Source organism: Enoplosus armatus, chromosome 21 (assembly GCF_043641665.1).
Source record: "Enoplosus armatus isolate fEnoArm2 chromosome 21, fEnoArm2.hap1, whole genome shotgun sequence".
NCBI classification, from domain to species: domain Eukaryota; kingdom Metazoa; phylum Chordata; class Actinopteri; order Centrarchiformes; family Enoplosidae; genus Enoplosus; species Enoplosus armatus.
Genome location: NC_092200.1, coordinates 13,453,250 through 13,473,442, shown reverse-complemented (window position 1 = coordinate 13,473,442; position 20,193 = coordinate 13,453,250). Strand labels below are relative to the sequence as shown.

General features: G+C 40.7%; 1 protein-coding gene across 1 annotated transcript in view; it reads right to left on the bottom strand.

Annotated features, from left to right (window-relative positions):
* The window catches only part of ofcc1 (orofacial cleft 1 candidate 1), a 76,258-nt gene that overhangs the window by 17,154 nt on the left and 38,911 nt on the right, over window positions 1-20,193 (bottom strand). Inside the window, exons 18-21 of the mRNA XM_070928559.1 lie at window positions 11,947-12,198; window positions 9,248-9,500; window positions 8,662-8,825; window positions 5,130-5,289 (exon numbers count right to left, since the gene is read on the bottom strand). Of these exons, the coding sequence (XP_070784660.1) occupies window positions 5,130-5,289; window positions 8,662-8,825; window positions 9,248-9,500; window positions 11,947-12,198 (829 nt within the window). The remainder of the gene's footprint in view (window positions 1-5,129; window positions 5,290-8,661; window positions 8,826-9,247; window positions 9,501-11,946; window positions 12,199-20,193) is intronic.

Sequence of the window (20,193 nt, the reverse complement as noted above, 5' to 3'; positions counted from 1 at the left end):
TGTTCAGGAGCTGAGGGTTCTATTGTTGTGTGACAGCGGTTCCTGTGTATCCTGTCACGGCCTACTGCTCCCTCTGTCCGCCTTCCTCTCCAAAGCCTCTTCTTCCTTTGCTTGAGTTTCGATCTGCATCTCAGGTGGCCTCATACTCACTTTACTGTACTATTTTCACAGCAAGGCTGATGAATAAACCAGGTGAAGTGCTGCAATAGGAGTAATGTGCGCATCGTTGTCTTGTAAATAGTTTCAAATGAATTGCTTTATTGTAGAGTGTTTAGAGGCCATGCAGATTTTATGATGACCAAACTTTTTAGTTACAGTGAAAATATTAAATTATAGCATGGTGAAAGAGAACTATAACTACATCATATTATTTTGTCTATATTAAGGCAAGGCAATATAGAATCTTTCTGATTAACTTTTGCGATGAGATTAAAGCTCCAGATTTTTTTTTTGTCACTAACTAATAATAAGTATTTGGTAGGAAAAAGGATGACCCTGGCATCTCTCTGCTCAGGTGGCACCATCATGTCTCTGCAGTAGGTTAAGATGGAGAACACACTTTATATGATTAACAGCCAGCCTCCCAGACTCAGGTTATCATTACCACTCCAATCTGTGCTGTGCGACTCTCAACAGGTTTACTCCCCACCAACCACGCTGCTGTTGCAAAGCACCTTGGGTGTTCCCAAACTCGCCCGCTGGTAACCCATTACCTAGACATACGGAGACAAACGGCACTAAGGTACGCAAATGTTGATGCAATCAGGTTGCGAAAACATCTCCGGGGCCACCACACAAGCCCCCTCTCTCCTCCTCCCCCACTCCTTTTAATCTCTCCCTCTCTCCTTCAATTATCACAATGTCACCACCACCACTGAGAAACTTTCCTTTTAGGTGAATTAACAGGAAAAGAGCTTTGCAGCGGGAAAGCCAGCGTTCTACTCCGTCATTGTCATAGCGGTGGCTCTGACAAAACAGTTTACGTACCTGCTTAAGTATTAAAGAAATTAACACCTCCCTTCCAGGTACAGTAATCAAGGGGGTGACGGGAGACAATTAATTAGGTCCATCTGCATCACTGCCTTTACATAATTAATGGGGCTCATTACTGAACCACTAGTATGATGTGGAGGATGCTAGCACACTCACTAGCTCAGAGCATGATAGGACTAAAAGAAGTAGGAAAGTAAAGATTTTTGTTAGTACAAATGTACCACTAATTGACTTCCTATCAAAATCTGTCAATTTTTGATTTGCTTATTCCACAAGTCTCGTCAGCCTCCATGCTGCCAATCTCTGGTTTTCTACACGTTTTTGACTTTGAACTACAGCAATGATCAGTTGTGCTCATTACTACATCCAGTTTTTACTGTAGCAGAGAGGAATGCCACCAACATACTAAGTAACCTAAATGAAAAGACACATATCACTTCATATCCATAATCTCCAAACAATTTCTGGTTGAAGGAAGAATGGAACAACAGCACACTAATATGTAAATAGCAGTAGGGAATAAAAACTGCAAGGTAAGTCTTAAAGAATTTCAATTATGAAAAATGCCATAATTGGTGGGTGAGCTAATGCCCCCTCTCTGAGCTGTTATCCACAACACTTGAGGCTAATGATCTTTGACGGAAACTCATTCTTTTTCCTTCCTTCCTGGGATCAAATTAAAGAGCACACGGGTAGATAGGTCCTTGACTCATTCACCCTCTTTGCTTAGCCAGTAAGCTCCACTGCTGACATCTTAACCCGAGAGTAATATTTAAACCTTGAAGCAACTCCAGTGATCATATGGCATGGAGGAATCTATGATATAAAGTTAATTGGTGAGAAAGTAAAAATTAGATTATGTTTCATGACTGCCTTGTGAAAATTACAAGTTTGATAATAATAGGCCATTTGCAGGTTGGTTATTGAATGTGGATTCTTTTTTTATTGTTTCAGTGCTGGAGGGAGATACAGCGTCAGAGAGATTTTGTTCTAAGTTCTAACTTACAGCACAGCACACCCACAAAACTAGTTTTAACCTAATTGATTATAATAATCTTTCATTTTGTTTTACGTGCTTTAACTTGACCTTTTTTTGTGTTCTCGCCTATAAACTGTAGTAAAGTTATAGTTTTAAAATACACATGACATGGGGAAACCTCTGTTGCTCTGCACGCTATAAATATATTTCCTCCATTAATGTCACCTTTTATAGCCTATTCTCTCATGCATATCTTACAAGTCTGTTGGGTGTGTTTTTGTGTAAAAACAATAATGAATAGTCTTCTTGTCCTCCCATTATAGTTGATATTGCAGGGGATGTGATAAGGTACATGAAGTGGTCAAGCACAGTCTCTGCTGACAAATTTCTAACTTGTTGCTATTAAATGTTTCTCTCAAGCAACAAATTGCTACCTGTTATCAAATGCAGCTTAAGCACCTCTGTAGGGTGCTACAGAAGAGGTTTTAAAGTTACTGCTGCATATTGTATCCTATTGTGAGAGCTAGATTAACCTTCAAAGACTTTCACTTGTGATTCTCTAAATGTTTTTCCATTTCCAGTTGCCCTGTCTGTCACCTGACATGCAACTGGTATCAAATTAGGCTAAACAAACAAGAGGTGTTTATTGTTCCTGTTTGCCCCAGATCTGATTTGTTGATAATGTCATACTTTATCCTTTTAAGAGTGTACTGTTCAATAACTTTCCAAAATTGGCTCAATATCAGACTGCTGCTGCTGTTCCTGTGAGTGCCTTGTTTTCCTTCTCCCCGTCCCTCCTTTCTCTCACTCAGTTAATGAAGGCCTCGTGGCCCACTGTTATTAAAATTACGCCCTTGCCTCTGATATTAATTGGGTCCATAATAAGGAATGCGTCAGATTCATTATTTAATTGCAAGGGCACATTTGGAATACAGTTTCTGAAATGTATTTTTAATGAAAAACACTACATCCTGACCTAATCATATCAACCTTATTCTATCTAATTAAGGATGCAAAAAATCATTAGAGTTGCAAAATATTAGTTTCAGCTCTGTCGGGCTGCTCCTTTGCTCGCCTTCATGAATATATTTTTTTCCTGTCTATGATAAATAGTTAATGAGGGAAAAATGACAAAAATTTGCATGTAGGCAAATTAGTCTAATAGGGATATGTCTTTGCTGAGTTAGGAAAGTGACCCTTTTCACAGGAGAAATTGTTACAATAATTATGAAATAATGGCAAGGCCCATCTTATTTTGATGAAAAATGGCTGGCTTGAATAATGTAAAAAATCATAAAATGCAATAACCCTAAATTGTCATCATGCTGGAAAATGTGTTAACGTGTTAGCATTTTATCAGTTTAATAATGCCAAATTAGGGACAATATGAAGTATGCTGTAATTGTTGCTGTGGAGGGAGATATGCAGTAATGCAAGGATGAACTAGCAGTGCCACCACAGCAAGAGGCCATCAGCGGCTAAATGAAGCATTTTCTTAATCACGAACTTTGGGGGTGTAATTTTGTAAAGTCTCCAAACATTGGGAGGTTCAATTTTCTCCCAATAAGTAGGTCCATCACCATCCCATTAGCAGTAGTGTAGTCACCTCTCAGAAGGGTTGCACTTCATTAAGGCTTACAAGGCAGGTGTAAAAAACACTTTATGTATGTAGTAAGTTACGCATAACACACATCTCATCTTGTGAGTCTAATATTAAATTGTAAAACAGTTACAAGTAAAATAAATGTGCCCTTTTCAACTACCAACAATGTAAACAGTAGTCATCATCTTCTGTCTTTTCACATGCTCAGTTTTCACACAGGAAGTGAAGTCACGTACTGATACTGTGTTCGTTCCTAGTATCAAAATTTCTATTATGGCAGATAGCACTCAACAAAGTGTGTAGAATACTGTATTTATTAATGGTAACCATGTACTTATCAGTGTCAATCACTACTTGAGAACTTTCTGTGAAATGTCCGACTCATTTGTCAGTGCAGGGTTCCACAGAGGAAGTTGATACTCTAGTGACTAGATTTTCATAAACAACAAATATTATAAAATAAAATACAAATATTAACTACCTTGATGCTCACAAAACATGTTTTTGGATTAATCAAGCCTGTTTTTACTTCCCTGCAAGACAACATTTCTTAACAGCCAGTCCATCTTTCACCAGAAACCAAGAATCTACTGTAGTTTCTGGTTCCATTTTACCCCTTTACGGCCATATGAACATGTGCAAGCAAAGAGCAAGGGAGTTAATGAACACGGAGAACACCGAGCGATGTGTGCCACTAACAAAATCCTACAGAATAAATTAAACCGGGCTGCAGTTTGATCGCTGTGTTCCATTTCCCTTATCTCAACAAGTCACATTTTCAATCACTATGCATTTTACATCGTGGTGTAGACTCGCTGCTAATACGCTGCCCTTCCCTCTGTCATCGCCATCGACCTACGCCGCTCTGTCAAACATGTGACAGCCTCTCCCAAGGAATAGCAATTTCAAGGGGACATGCATTTGTGTGAACTGGAATCCTACATTCCCCATGACACCAAGTTGTTTTAAGAGAATGCCCAGTGTAGCATATGCATCCCAGCATGTGTGTTGATTGAGCAGTCTTTCTTTAATGAAATATCTTCGGAAATTGGTTTCCACAGACTAATCAGGCAGCCCGCTAGCCGAGTTTCTGTTTTGGTAATTATCTTGTACTAATTAGAATGAAGCTAAAGACCTCTGAGATGAATTCTCAGCTTTCTGAAATGTAACTAAAGAAAATGTAATGATATAAAGTAAGCCTCTTCTATACATCCTCTTGGACGTAATATCTTCGTTAAAGTGACCAAATTGAATCTGTTATTGATGAACAGTGGGATCCATCGTGGCTGCCATTAAATGTTTCTGTCAGTATCAAACTCATCCTTCCTCAGCCAGTCTCTCCCTCAGCGCCATGCATTCAACATGGCAGAAACCTCCCGGGTTACAAACAACCAACTGTAATTCCTCCCCTATACACAGGCCAATCAAACAGATTAGTATCAGTGACCTTTTGGTTTCATTCTCTCGTTAAGAAAGCATCCATTAGCCCAATTAATCTCCAAGGGTTTGAGGAGAAGGGCATTGTCTGGAGAGACAGTGTGGTGAGATGCTTACCTTACGCCTCTCTCCATTGAAGCCTCGCCACTCCTCTGCCTTCTTGACAATGTAGCTCAGTTCCTGGTTGGACAGCTCCAGGTCATGAGGCAGGAAGTACTTCCCTTCCTTGGCTGTGAGGCGCTGAAAGACGTCCAGCATGCGACCATCGTTGTGGAATCTGGAAGGTGTAGTGGTGAGAGAAGAAGTGAGGAGGGGGAAGTGGTGACGCCATACTGAATCACTGTCTTTGCCCTGTAAAGGTCACGTGGGGTCAAATGTCAAAGCAAGGAAAAGCTCTTTGTCTTGTGTCAATGATGATAATTGTGGATAACTAGCTCTGCGGGTACCTCCATGCCAAACAGCATCATGTCCTCTTTTTTATTGTCATATTGGCTGGCTTTTATGGAACAGGTCAAATCGCAATGATCCCAACTCGCTGGAAGAAGATGTGAATCTTCTATTGATTACGCAAAGCATGTTTGCAGTGTAACACTCTATAAAAGTATAATACATCAATTCAAACACAATGAAAGAGCAAAAGGAATCAAACAAATTGGCCTGTGAGTGGGAAGCACTTTGTTAACACAAGCTGACTGTAGTGCCGTCTGTGTTGGGCTGTGCGTCTGCGTGGTTGTACATCTGTTAATGTGTGGGAGTCAGATCCTGGGATATTCTTCAGTGTTAATGCTGAGCTTCAAAGATGGCAGATGCAACGGACGTGCTGGTTGCAGATGTGTCTGGAGAGACCGGCCTGAGTCACAAGAAAACGTTCAGTGCAGCAGAAGGCATATTGATTCATACCTCCAGATGAGCGCACATCACCAAAGTGTTATTTTTCTTTTGCCACACAAGGGTGCATGCAGCCAACCCCTGAAAAGAATCACCATGTCTGTAAACAAATGCCTTGGCTGACCATCAAAACCAGAGGACCTTGTGCCCTTCCATAGAGATTCTAGCCTGTCAGAGGGTAATCAACTCTCAAATAAAACCTACATCAAGGAGACCGGGATTTATACAAGGAGCTGGTATGGAGCTTTGAACCCAGCATCATTCCCCATCGCTCTTGGGAGAGGGGATGTTTGTAGAATCTTGACCTCAAACACAGGAATAGCATGCATTCATTTTCATCCTACACTTGAATTGTGCTTCTCATTCATTTATGCAGTCTCTCTCTTGGAGGAATTCGCTGTCTTTGTATCTTTGTGCTTCAAAAGAGGCTAATTTCCTTAGTGTTGGAAGTGTCCTGAATGTAAGTATGTGTTACTTATATCTGGGGTATGACCCGGATGATAAGGCTCAGCTTCAGTGTGGGGGTCACCTTAAGGACACGTGTTAACTTATGCAATACATATTGGGTATTTTGCATGCATTTTAATCCACTTTATATTGCTTACACTATAATTATTTAATCCACTGGCATTTGTCAATTGATGGACTCTGTGTTATCATATGCTTGATTAAAATTTCAAACTGAATTTCAAGAATTATGCTATGTTTCCTATCTTTGATTTAAAATCAAATAACTGAATATGCTCCTCTTGTAATACCTCTCAACCTCATACCAACACACATACATTTTACAAGACGTAGCAGCCAATCAGTGCAATTTCCTTTAAGAAGAGTGATTTGGTTATAGAGTCTCACCGCCCCCTTACCCCTGAGCCCCTGTATGCTGTACATATAGACACATGCAAACTTGTATACTGAATACTCCTCCACACAAAAACCCACACGAACACAGAAACAAAGTAATTGTGTAAGGGAACACAAACTAAGTAATTATTTAGTCTTGCACCTGGTAATCACTTGCATGTAACTGCAGCACTATCAACATAACATCAGTCTTTGTGGTGTTTATGAAGTTTCAAAGATGATAGAGGTGTAAAACACATCACTGATGTGTATTTTTGCAGCCAGTGAATAAAGGCTGCCTAAAATGTAATTAAAAAAGGATAACAGTCCATTCTATCTATACATATAGCCCGAGGCATTTTCTTTAGAAATAGGTCACGCTCTGTGTCAGAGCCCCTTCCTTGCAGCCAATAGGAAACTGTAACCCATAAAATTATCAGCCTTGCTTCAGCCTCGTGGCCTACATTCAATACAAACCCGTGTGGCGGTTGAGTGGCAGAAGTCATTATTCCCGGCTGCTGTTTTAATATTGTCCATTTAGCTGGATCCCGATAAGCGTCCCGCTTACTGAAATTAGATGGCACCCTCTCCTCGGCCGCCAATCTCAAACTGATTAATTCAATAAGGGTTTTCTTACATTTTGAGCCGTTAATGGAATTTGGTCTTATATGAGGGTGGGAGAACACACCTTGGATGAATACTGAGTTACATTATTCAGTAATTTATCACCCGCCCTTCTACTTTTTTACTTCCATGCAGCAAAAAAAATGATGTCCTTCTATTATTTAAAAAGTGCAATAGTCATCTTTTAAGCTGGAAATTTGGAACCAGTGGCTCTGCAGTGTATGTTTAATGCATTGTCAATCTCCTGTAATTTCCCAAAACTGAGAAAAAAGGCAATGTTTGACTCACCAGCAAGAGATTCACACTGATCTTGATGCTTTGTCTTTCCTGTTTATCCCCACTAATCACGGAAGCTTCTAACAGCTCTATGTCTAGAGGACATGAAGGCTCAGTAGAAAAATTTGTTAAAACAGTCTGAGGTGCTAAAACATGATACAAACCAGCAAGTGAGTGTCTCAGCATGGGTGACCTCAATCAGCAAGACATGAGTGGAACACACAGTACATTAGGATGGAGTGTGTGTTCACCACCATGTATACAGTCCATTTCAGTATGTATGAAACCTGCAGTGATACCAACCATGCAAAACAGTCAGACTAATCGGATAATTTAAGGGGGTTACATGTTCACGCTATATCACAACACATCTAACTTTTGAATTAGGAATGCTTTAAATTTTCCGACCAATTGCAGAGTGTGGTATGTTCAAAAAAGGCAACTGTGTGGTGCATGTGTGTGTTTTCTGCTTTTGAGTCTGATAACTCTGTGTCTGTGTGTGTGTAGATGTGTGAGGTTGATGCATAACTGCATAAGTAATTCCATGCGACTATAAAATCAAAATGGATTAGATCAACATTTGTTTTCATTTTCTGTTGTTTTTTGTGCTTTTCTGTAGACAGAGGATGGAAAGAAATGGTGGATAGGGTGGAACATGGCACAAGGCTTATTTCTGAACGGGTGCTTGAGAATAGTAGACTGGTGAGGGCCAGAGTGTTTCAGAAAGGGTCTCCCTCTTCACTGGCAGACTGTTCCTACTGACTGTGTCAATTCAAAAATACCCAAATGATAATTCCTGGCTTGAGCTGTGTTGTGATGCTTTTCTGCCACCAGGAAAGTCAGATACAGAACTCAAAGTCAGTCGTTGATGAGCAGTATAGAATAAGAAGGGAACAGGATCCACTGGAACCAGAATCAGTTGTATTCATGGGGACATGGATGCATGCTCACCACTGTGTTTTGGTTTAGGGATTGGAACAGGAATTGGATCAGGTCATCATCTTTCCGTGTAACTCACCTGAGCAGGTAAATGGAGAGGATGGTGATGGAGAGCAGGAAAAGGACCGCATAGAGGAAGAGAGTGATGATCACTCCCGCTGCACCTGATTGGTCAGCTCGATAGAAGTGCCAGTAAAGCTTAGCTGCGTCACCCACCGGTGTGTCTGGGCTGTAGGCGAGACGCTGAGAGGACAGAGATTGAGAGAAAAATCTATAACTGTTAGATATATAAGACATTTGCAATACGAGGAAGGCCAAGACAGAGAGGATCTTCCTTCCATGACCACATTCCTCTCACTCTGTCTACCTTAGATAGCTGACTTTTTAAGTTACACATAACCGTTACAATGCCATTTAACTGGGTTCTGATTTAGACATTAGCCCTTGTCAAGTGATTCACAACTGTGAACAATCCAAATCATTTCAGTCTTCCTCACTGACAAAATCCAACCAAAAAAGACACCCAAGTAACCTTGCACATTTTCTTTCTCACACCCCCCCCCCACCCCCTCCCCCTTTTTTTGTAATCTAAAGTCACTTTGCCAAGATAAAGTGAACTCCTATTTAAAGTGCACAAGTGTCCAAGTTATTTTTAAGTGACTTACCCCGAGGATGGCGTCCACTGCAAAGACTGCCAGGGGGTCGAGGACTGTCCACACTCCCTGAGCCATGATAAACTTTGACGTGAAGGAAGGGAGTGAGCCAAATATCTGTTGACAGCCCCATCTGATCAGAACCAGCAGGAACGTTACTGCGTTCAAGGTCAGGGGACCCACCACCACCATCGCCAGCTCCTCCCGGGTGTGGAGCAAAGAACTCTGGTACACGAGGTCCACCGTGTGTGCGTGGAAGTGGAATCTGGCGGGAGAGGAAACGGAGGCGGGTGACGTGCATGTGAGTGTGAAGTGTGTGTGCATGTGTCAATATGCATGTAGTATATTTGTGTTTGTGATGTTTTGCAGCTCAAGGGCAACTGGTTCCAGCAATTCAGACACCATGTTATGTTGTTTGTGGTTGATTCAATCATATTTCATTATTTTGATGACAATTAACTTTATAATTGGCTGTTTTACTAGTGTGAGCTGCTTCAATGGTCACATGTGATATCTTTAAAGAAAACTTTCATTGGCTTGATAATTTAAAAAAGTAAACTATATCAAAAACGTTTCACAATCAGAAGCCACAAGTAATAGTATCAACACCTGCGCAAGAGCTTTTCTAAGCCTCCTATTGTAAGTTAGACTCCCCATTTACCGCAAGCCTCATGAGTTTCCTAATCTTCCCATCAGTCAGGAGGAGGTAGAGCCAGTGGTGGGAGAGGAGAGGTCCAGTTTTTGCTCATTAATTTCCATCTGATTTGCTCCAAGAGTCAAGCGTCTCTCAGATTCTGTCCATTAGTCTGACAGCGGAGGTCCATTGGTGTTTTATCTGAGGCAAAATCTCCAAACACACAGATCCAATCCTCCAAAAGTCCTTTCAGAGCACAGAGATTACCTCACTGAATGACCGGTACATTCAGAAGAGTTTAACGTTATCTATCTAACACTGTAGGCTTCTATTTTCCAGATAAATTGCACTGTTAAATCTCATTCCAAGAATGACAGGGGAATATTTCATTTATGGTGAATCTTGATATGATACGATTAAACTTTCCAGTTCGATCAATTGCAACAGCATTCTGACATTGGCAGCATCGTTCCATATCAAAACACATTTTAGTGTCTCTTCAAATGTGATATTGTATTGAAATTTCTAAATTAGACGTGGTACTTTTGTAATGGTTTTAGCATTTGCAGTGCTAATGCCAAGCAATGTGGATCCTGATCAGTCGTGGAAAGTAACTAGTACATTTACTCAAGAACAACTTGGAGGTGCTTGTTCTTTATGTGAGTATTTTCATTTCATGCTACTTTATACCTATTTGTTTAGTTATTTAAAAACCTAGAATGAGCCTATAATAGATTGTATTATACTTTGTAATAAAGTACACTTAAGTACCCAACAGGACAACAGTTCATATTGACCAGGACCCAACTACACAAATGCTGCGTACACATTGATGCACAGTCCAATTATATAAAACATAATAATATATATCAGTGACAGGGACAGTTGTGCATAATGAGAACTTTTATATTTAGTTAAGTAAAGTTGTTGTATTACTACTTTTGCTTGCGTCAGTGTATAAAAGAAAACAAACAAAATAAAAAACAAGAAAAGAAGAAAGGAGAGCTCATAGGTGACTGAGGCAACACGGGGCCAGAGATTGCTCCTGGGCACACTTTGCTGTCCGCTGATGTCCGAGGGTGGATTATGGGGACGGAGGAGGCAGAGTGAGACAGAGTCTCAGAGAGGAAAAAATGAGAGTGAGATAAAAACAGGAAGGGACGGAGGCCTGTCATCACACTGGCCTCGCTGACTGTCACTTGCTCTCTCTCTCTCTCTCTCTCTCTCTCTCTCTCTCACTGGGCACCACCAGCTCTGGCCATTGCATGGAGAGAGAAATGCTCGGAGGGAGAGCAGCAGATTCAGACATGTGGAAGTTGTCATCCGACGTTGACCCCCTCTGTTTTCGCATTTTAGTTTTTTCACCACCTATCCACCCCCTCAGTCCATCCTTTTTTTTTATTCCACCAAATTTTATTTTCTCCCTTAGCCTTCCACTATTACTTTCCATGATTTAACGCGTGATGTTTGCACCCCCATGTTATTGCAATAAAAACCTGCTTGTATGCATGTTTGCAGCCAGCATGTTTTATTGTGATGAATTAAATCAGCACCATATGCCATTGAGATGTAACAGTTCTGTGGTATCTTATTGCTGTTTATTATCAATCCTGTGCACCAAATAATAACAATAAATTCCTTCCAAATAATGTAGCCTTTTGGGACTTAAAGCTGTGTGGTGAAAGCAACAAACTCCCCTAGCAATGGTTTGTTAATATTGAGAGAGTCTTGTTAAAATGTTAATGGGGGGATTCCAAACAGATGATTTGGGCGTATCCAGTGTTTTGAACACACACACACTCAGACACACTGCACATCCTCATTTCACCATGACCGCATGTGAGGGTATGTGTGTGCGCAACTGCAATGTGCCTATGTGCTTCAGTAATCTATGTATGTATCTGCGCTCCATGTAAAGGGATTTATGTCAGCAGCGATGTGTGTGCTTAAAAAGTGTCTACGCAGTTCCCCTCTCTGTGTGTGCATGTGTATCCATGAGCTCCCCGCATCCATACGTGTTTGTGTGTGTGTGTGTGTGTGTGTGCGTGCAGGACGATATCAAAGGAAGCAAACTCACTTGTTGACAGGAACTGCTATGGCCTGGAGGTAGAGCCACTGGCTGCAGTAATGCAGGTAGAGCCTCACAAACCACATCAAAGCCAGCAGCAGCATAATGAGGCCGAGCTGCCGAATGGAGCCATGCCAGCTACTATGAGGCGGTTGTTGCCGGGGCAACGGCAGGCCCAGCTCGGACGGCAGCATGCGGAGGGCCAGGCGGGCTCGGTCGGACAGGCGTGAGGGGCCGGAGCCAGATCCAGTTAGTGCCGATCTGTTTTTTGACAATCAGAACACCGTACATGACAACTCAAAGTTTTTTCTTCACTCTAATTATTAATTTAGCTCTTTAAGCACAATAATGTGTCATCCTTATTGTACAGTACGCTTTGTTTTCAATTTGTCTCCTTTGATATTTTTCATTTTCTAATCCTAACACTAGATGGCTTGAACACAGGCTGATTAAACAGTTCCTGTGTCAGTACAGATCGTTTAAATAGAAACGTATGTTGTATTGACATTACGCAAGTAAATCTCAGCAGCAATAAACAAAAAGGTTACCACGCTAGATGTACGTGTGTTTTTGGATTCACAGTGAAACTACTTCCTTTTTTTTGCATTACACATAGTATTCATTTTTACAATCATCAGATGCATGCAGTGAATTACATGTACGAAACGTAATATTCAAATTGACACACATTCACACATGTACACAAATGTGCTCACACACACGCACATACACACACAAACAGATAGGAATCCCTTCCAGCAGTGCTCAGCTTCCCTCAGCACCTCTGCCTCCTCTGTGCCGCCCTTTGTCAGGCCTGCTCAACTATTCCCTTTCATATAGAGGGCACAGATGGAACAGAGGAGGCGAGAGGAGAGGAGAGGAACATTCAAAATATGTTACAATGGGCTAATAACAGCCTAGCATAAAAAAAACTTCATACACACCACATACAGCACTATACAGTGTGTGTCTGTGTGTATAGTAAATGAGTGTGTACAGTTATGTGCATAGACATCTATTTATTACAGTTTGAACATGTCAACACAAGCAGACACTGATGACCTTTATCGTCTGGCTGACAGTAATTAGACTAAGGCTAAAGCAGGTGTATGCAGTAGTGCTATGGTTAGCATCACAGAGTGCGACTTAAGGCCTTTGCCTGTGGACATCCCTGTGTCTCACCACTGTGTCCCAGAGCACAGTTGGAATTCACTTTGTAGTGTGTATCTAGGGAAAATGGTACACTGCCTAAAGACGAAAAAACAGAATCAATTGCATTGCATTGCCCCCCACCCACCCACCCTCCCGTTCACCAAATAATTAGGCTAGACTTACATCAAAATGCAGCATTGTGTTTTCTTCGGCGCGTTTCGCTGCTGATATATGAACCGTCACACGGTTGCATTTAAAACAAAAGAGATCGTCTTTGCAGTTCCTGCGAGGTGGGTACTCTCTCTGAAGTGTTAAATTATTTGAAGTTATCAAGCTCCTTAGTGGGTGCACATAAGAGCAGTGGTGTAGCACGCAGGACATGTGGGAAAACGCGAGATTCATTCAGAAAACGCTCAGTCAACAGTTTGGGTGGATAAATATTCATAGCTTGACTGAAATAAACTGGAGCAGAGAGGATGAACGTCTGTCATTCAGAGATGTCAGTTACCGGTCAGTTCTGTGGTGGAGATTTTAAACTATGGCATGTATTCCCAGTGTTCCATATATAGTGTATATTTCCTGTGAGAGGCCAGAGATGCTGTACGTACAAGATAATATATGCAGGATGCAGGTAGAATTACATTTCATCTACTTCTTTTTCATTACATGTAAATGAAATCATCTGAAGGTACTGTTTACTGTTGTTTTTTGTACTCTACTATTAATGTTACATGAGAATAGCAGTGGAGAGCCACGGCCTCCATATTAATGAATGACACTGGCAATAAAGATAACTTGAAAGACACTTATTTACTTATTTACATGAGATACTGCCAAAATAGATATGTCAGCTTTTCAGGTCACTGCAACAAAAAACAAGTTCTGCTGTGGCAGTTTGATGTTGAAAAGTGTGCAATTCCTGTGTCAAGTGTGTGTTTATACAAGATTTTGAAGGGTAACGCAAACAGAACGATGATAATGTACGAGCAAATGTGTGTCTCTGCTTCTCTATTATGATTTTGACAAAGGCACTACCATTCTGTTCCAAGCTTTATCACGACTTGTTTCACTGTGTGGTATAAGACCGCTTTCCGCATGTCTGCAAAAAGTGGAATTACAGAGTAGACAAAAAAGCAGTGTGTCACAGACACAGGCAAGATGTTACCCTGTCAAGAGACATTAAACGAAAACAGCAAATACAACCTGACGCCCATCTTTCATATAATGAAGATATTGATGATGCATGAAAGAGGAATATTTTTAGATGTCTTCATGTGGTGGCCGCTTCCAAAGGAAGCTGGTAACGTGATGTGAAATCTGTTATCGCCACTGAATTGATTTCATTATGGCACCTCCAATTACAAAAGTACAATACAAAAAAAAAAAAAGAGGGAAGGCAGGGGGTGGAGGTGTGGGCTTTTTATCTTGCAGGAACGAAGGATGTTTCATTCCAATATCACAGCTTGTCCCCTGAACGACTGATAGCATGTGGCGTAGCGGCCCAGAGATTAAACTAACCATTTCAACAGGCATGCACTGGCACATAATGCTACATTTTAATTGTAGTTTATATGATTCTGTGAAATCTGGGCCAGAAGCTGTTCCCTCATTATCTTAGTTTTGATATATTTGTTGTTCATTCCCATGTCATCAAAGCACATTGCAAAAGGACTCATCATCCTCCTTAAACCTTGCCAGAGAGTGCCAAGGCCTGTAAATCAGATTTAACTAGCGTATATCTGTCAAGCATTGGAGCGAGAACCATCTCCTGGACTGGTTTTCCCAGGCTGTGTCCCTTAATGTTGTACGGCGTGACAACTAACTGGAGCTGTGCTCTTAAAAATAGCACAAAGTGAATAGCAAGTACAGACAAGTATTAAACCTTTAAGACAGGGTAATGAGAACTGGGGGAGCGGAGGGAGGAGGGGGAGTACAGTGGGGTGTTACATTTTAAATAGCAGATTTATGGCGAGAAGGCTTCAGGGCCGAGGAGAGTGAAGGTAAACCTCAGAATCCTTTGCATTGCCCTGATGGCTTAAACCCTCCAGTCTAAGGCCACTTAAAGTATTGGACTTATCCCTTTATTTTGAGGATTAAGTTATTTTCTGTCACTTTCTTATTTGGGCCACCGGCATTGTTTATAAATGCACTAAAACCACACATCTTTTTCCCACATAATTCAAAGAATGGTTTGCTGTTGGGGAAATAGAGAAAGCAAAGATACAGTGTGAAAATAGACTTAAAAGATTGACAGATAACGTGATTGTTTTCCTAGTGGCCCAGATGCATGAGTGTTGTGGTGATTATGGAAGTGTGATTATCTTAGGTGTCAAGAGATAGGACTGAAGATACCGCATCTTTGTTTACATTGCATTTTTGAAGAATGCTGATAATGCATTTGTTTTGGATTGTGACAGTATCTGTCATCTGTCCTCTGTGGGTTACACAACCGGTTCCTTTCCAAGGCATTACTAAGGCTTTGAATGTAGTTGAAAAAAAAAAAAAAACTTATTACGAAACTTAGTTCTGTATTGCATGTAAACATTCAAACAAAATGTCAAGTTCAAATCTAACTCATTTTCAAGCCAATTATGAGTGTGTAACCCAAAATATCTTTAGGATAAAATAACAATTGTCCGACTCTAACAGAACGCAGACATCCTTTACTATTACAGTGGTTAACTCTGCAGTTTTGGAGGATGCTACCACAGTAACCGTACAGTCATTACTTCATCTAAATAACGTGTAGTACTGTATTTATCAGTTTGAGTTTTAATCTGAGATTTAGACACGCAAGTGTACTTTTACTGTGTATGACAATGGAGGTGTGTGGTATTATGTAAAGAACCATGCCAAATTACTGCTAGTGCCACGTCAGCGAGCCAGGAAACACAGACAAATATTTGCATAATAAACCTACAGGATCAATCCACAGCCAGTAAGAGGTTAGCCAGTGAGGCACTTTATGATGATGCCTTTGTCAAAGCAATGATCCAATACACAGACACACATAAACACACTTATACATACTGTGCACATACACACTGATTGACCTTTACAGTGCTGTTTATAATTGCCAGACAACACTTTACCATTTCGTCTGTCTAAAGTCATTCTCGTTATATTCTCGTTATATTTGTGTTTGGATAATGTATATCTATAATTCAAGCTAAGTGCACTGACGGCCTGTGTGTATGTGCTTTCATGCATTTTCAGATATGAGATACAATATATTTAATAAATTCCTGTGTAAGGACAATGTGTATTCAAATTGACTCTCTGCGTTGCATAAACATGAACAAATCCAAGTCCACACCATGTACAGATGACACGGTCATTCCCACACTAGAAACTTTAACTGCCTATTTCCTGCATTCACGCAGAAGCACATACGTTTACGTAACTACTGGCATACAAGCAGGGCTTTGCACAGGTTGGGCAAATATAATGCAGGAAGCTATGAAACCTCACAAAGTGGATCGCACAAAGAAACCCGCTCCCACAAGATGTATTAAATGATAATCATTGGTTACTACGGTGTCATTTTCCAAAGCACCTTGAATGTGTGTGTGTATAAAACAAAACAAGTTGAACAGAGCAGCACTATATGCCTGCAAGGGATTTGGATAATTGAGTCATCTTTATATCATCTCGAGAAGTTTTATTTATGCAAAAAAACACAAAAAATTGCTTCAGATTTAAATTCGTGCTCCCTCTTTCCCTCTCACTCTCTCTCTTTTTTCTCTCTTTTTTAAAAACATTTTATTTGTTCCAAGAACAATTACCTACCATTTGGGGGCTTTATAAGCAGAGCTTTTTTACAGAGACTCGGGCAAAGCGAGAATACACATAAATTAGTTTCATTGACAAAATGGGAGCACAGTGGCAGGTATTTGGGGTGTAGTTAAAATAGAATTATGGAATAGTGACTCAGCTGCAGAACTGGAGTCCATCATCATATAATTAAAATAGTATAACAATGCACTACCAAATTATCAGAATTATTTGCAGCTGACAAGGAGTGGAGGAGAGCGTAATCAAAAGCAGTGAAAAAAAAATATGTTCCACTTAATTAGGAATTCATGTTTGACTAATAGTTGGCTGCTCATTTTTACAATGCGAGGGAGGTTCTCACATGCAGGCATGCATACAAGGGCAATGGAAAAGGCCACAAGTGCTCTGTGCTGTTGATCAGCTAGCAGTGGATGAGATGCAATGCTGGCACAGAATCTTTGGCTGATAGAAATGCTGCATTGGTGATTATATCAGATTTAATATGAAACCAAGAGGCAGACTGGGAAGAAACATTGTGGCATCAGCATCATGGTAGTTAAGAGAAGGATGTGGGACATTTTAGGTAAGCAAACAAAACTCTCCACTTGGGGTTGTGAATGCAAGATGACAATCTAAGGTAATGTCCATCAAAATGATCAGTTGATCTATAATCAACTCAGATAAAAATAGAAATGACTTCTCTTTGCTTATGATCAACAATTGTTCATGCAATTGTTTCAAAATCTTTACAAGAATTGTTTGCTCATTCACTTTCTTGCTGAAAGTAGCTTCCTGGAGTCTCCGCTAGTTGCCTGGCAACCTCACGGCAAAGACAAGACAGGAAGTACTGTGCCTGGCCAAGAAATAGTCCGGCACATAAACCCCCCGTTTATGCTTTGTTTTTCTGTGAAGATAAAACAAACAAGATATGCTGTGTTAATAAATGAGCTTTAGAGGTGTGGGTAGGAGGATTTTGTTACCTTTGGACAGAGCTAGGCTAGCTGTTTCCAGGCTTTATGCCAAGCTAAGCTAACCAGCTGCTGGCTGTAGCTTCATATTTACCACACAGATATGAGAGTGGTATTGATCTTCTCATCTAAATCTTGGCAAGAAAGTGAATCAGTATTTCCCAAAATGTTGACCTACTGCTTTAACACACTTTAAAAACACAGACAGTTTCATTGTGTAGCTACAAGCTAACATCTCTCTACTTATTCCAATATGACAAAGAAAAAGACCACTTTTCCAATATCATGGTGGTCATATTATACCATGGACATAGCTGTGAAGCACAATTCTCCAGTACACTAATATTATTTATCAATGGCAAACCTCTACAGCTACTAGCCAAAGGGCCATTCAAGAACACTGATTTTAAGAGTGATAATCCAGCTTTGTGACTCCTGCACTGGCCAAACAAATCCCTCCTGCAGAAATGTGTTTTGGCCTCCACACACACCTTGGACTAGTTTAGATATATACATGAGGTAGCCGTTTCATTGCCATGCAACATGTGGCGTTTTTATGGAGGGCCCAACTTAGCACGAGAGGGGATTAAAACATGGAAATGGCAGGTCCCTTGGTGCGCCATAAACTAGGGTGGAAACATTTCAAATGCAGATGCACCTGGGATCAACAAACACACAGGGACTTCCCAGGCCCTCGTTACACACTCAGCTACCATAACTACCACTGCAGTCCTCAACAATGAAGAACAGGTTGTTTTTCTCTCTATAAACTTTTTTAAGGCCAGTGAGAAAATACTCAAAACGTAGTGTCAATGGATGTGTAATACATCGAATGTTTAGTGCAGGACAAATAATAAATGTTCTAAGGAGATCTATCCATTCATCAATTTGGGTGAGGCGTACAGGGAGGAGTGCTGCGGAGGCTGATTATGGGGCTCCAGAGAGTTGCATCAGTATTTAAATGGATTTCACTTCTCTGACCTTGCCTCATAACTGCAGGACATTGTCACCAGAGAGATAGAGACAGAGTGAGGATGAGGAAAGGATGGAGAGGGAAAGATGGAGAAAATTAGAGGCAGAGAAAGCGAGATAAAGACAGAATTATAGAGTGAGAAAGTGAGAGGGAGAGAGGAAATAATTATGAGCCAGAGAGACTCACGATGTGTAATATGTGTGTATGTAGAGAGCAATTAAGTGGGTGACAGACAAAGACAAAAGAAGGTTTTCTGTGCCAAGACATGACCTGAAATGCCACCCAGCGTCACAGCGCAGACTGGGCATCTGTCGCTCTTATATTGCCGTCAATGCAGGATGAAATGGCCCCTTAAAACTGTTGTCTCCACATGATGTAGCCAGACTGAATCACACTTGCCTTTTTGGCTATTTTTCTGAAAGGTATCCTGAGCATATTTTGAATGTTATTATACCAGTAAAATGCTTCTGTAACACTCCTGTATTGCTCCAAATGTGCAGCCGCTATTCCATAAAAACAGTGCATGACAGCTTCCATGAAAAGATCAAACCTTAATGAAAAAAGCATCAAAAACGACTACTTCTGATGGGAAAAACACTGTAAAAAAGCTATGGGCTTGTGTTCAGCTGAGTTTATGTGTTTGTTTTTTTTGAATGTCATATCTCATACATGTGTGCCTCCAAACAATAAAATAATAAATTTAAGACAAAAGCAAACTGTTAACTGTGGTGTCAATGCGATTATCAATCAAGCATGCTCTGGTTCTAAACTGGCGATGGCTAAAATAGGTGCTGATGACATCATATATAAACATGTTACACAGTGGATCAAATTCTGATTACATACACATCTACAACGTGTCAGTTATATTAATAGAGCTGCCTGTCAGCGATGTTTTCCTAAAAGTTCATATTTATTTGCACTGGGCACAGTGCATTAGTGCATGTTTGTGCTACAGTGCATTAGCTAACATGTATCTGCATGTAAAAGTCCGCTTTTAACTTCTTGGGGAGTTGTTTGTTGACACTTGCCATCTTTTTTAGATGTTTATGTCAGATTGGGGAACAAGTGATTACAGATGAAAAAAGAAGAGCGTGAGGGAAGCGTCACCTCTGGCCTAGCTCTCTTTCTCTCTCTCTCTCTCACGCATACTCTCATGCACAAATCACACGCATCACTCATATGCTCTCACATATAGTTCCTGTCATTCTTTTCTCTATGTGAACACCCCTTCCCCTCCTCTCTCTTACGTGTCTGTGGGAAACACATTCATTTGACCCAGACCACCAATGGGACGGCAGTCAGCTCTGACTGACACCCACATCACTGCAGATTAACCAATCATGTTGCAACGTTTGCCTGTCAGGGCGCTGACAGCTCTGATTTCCA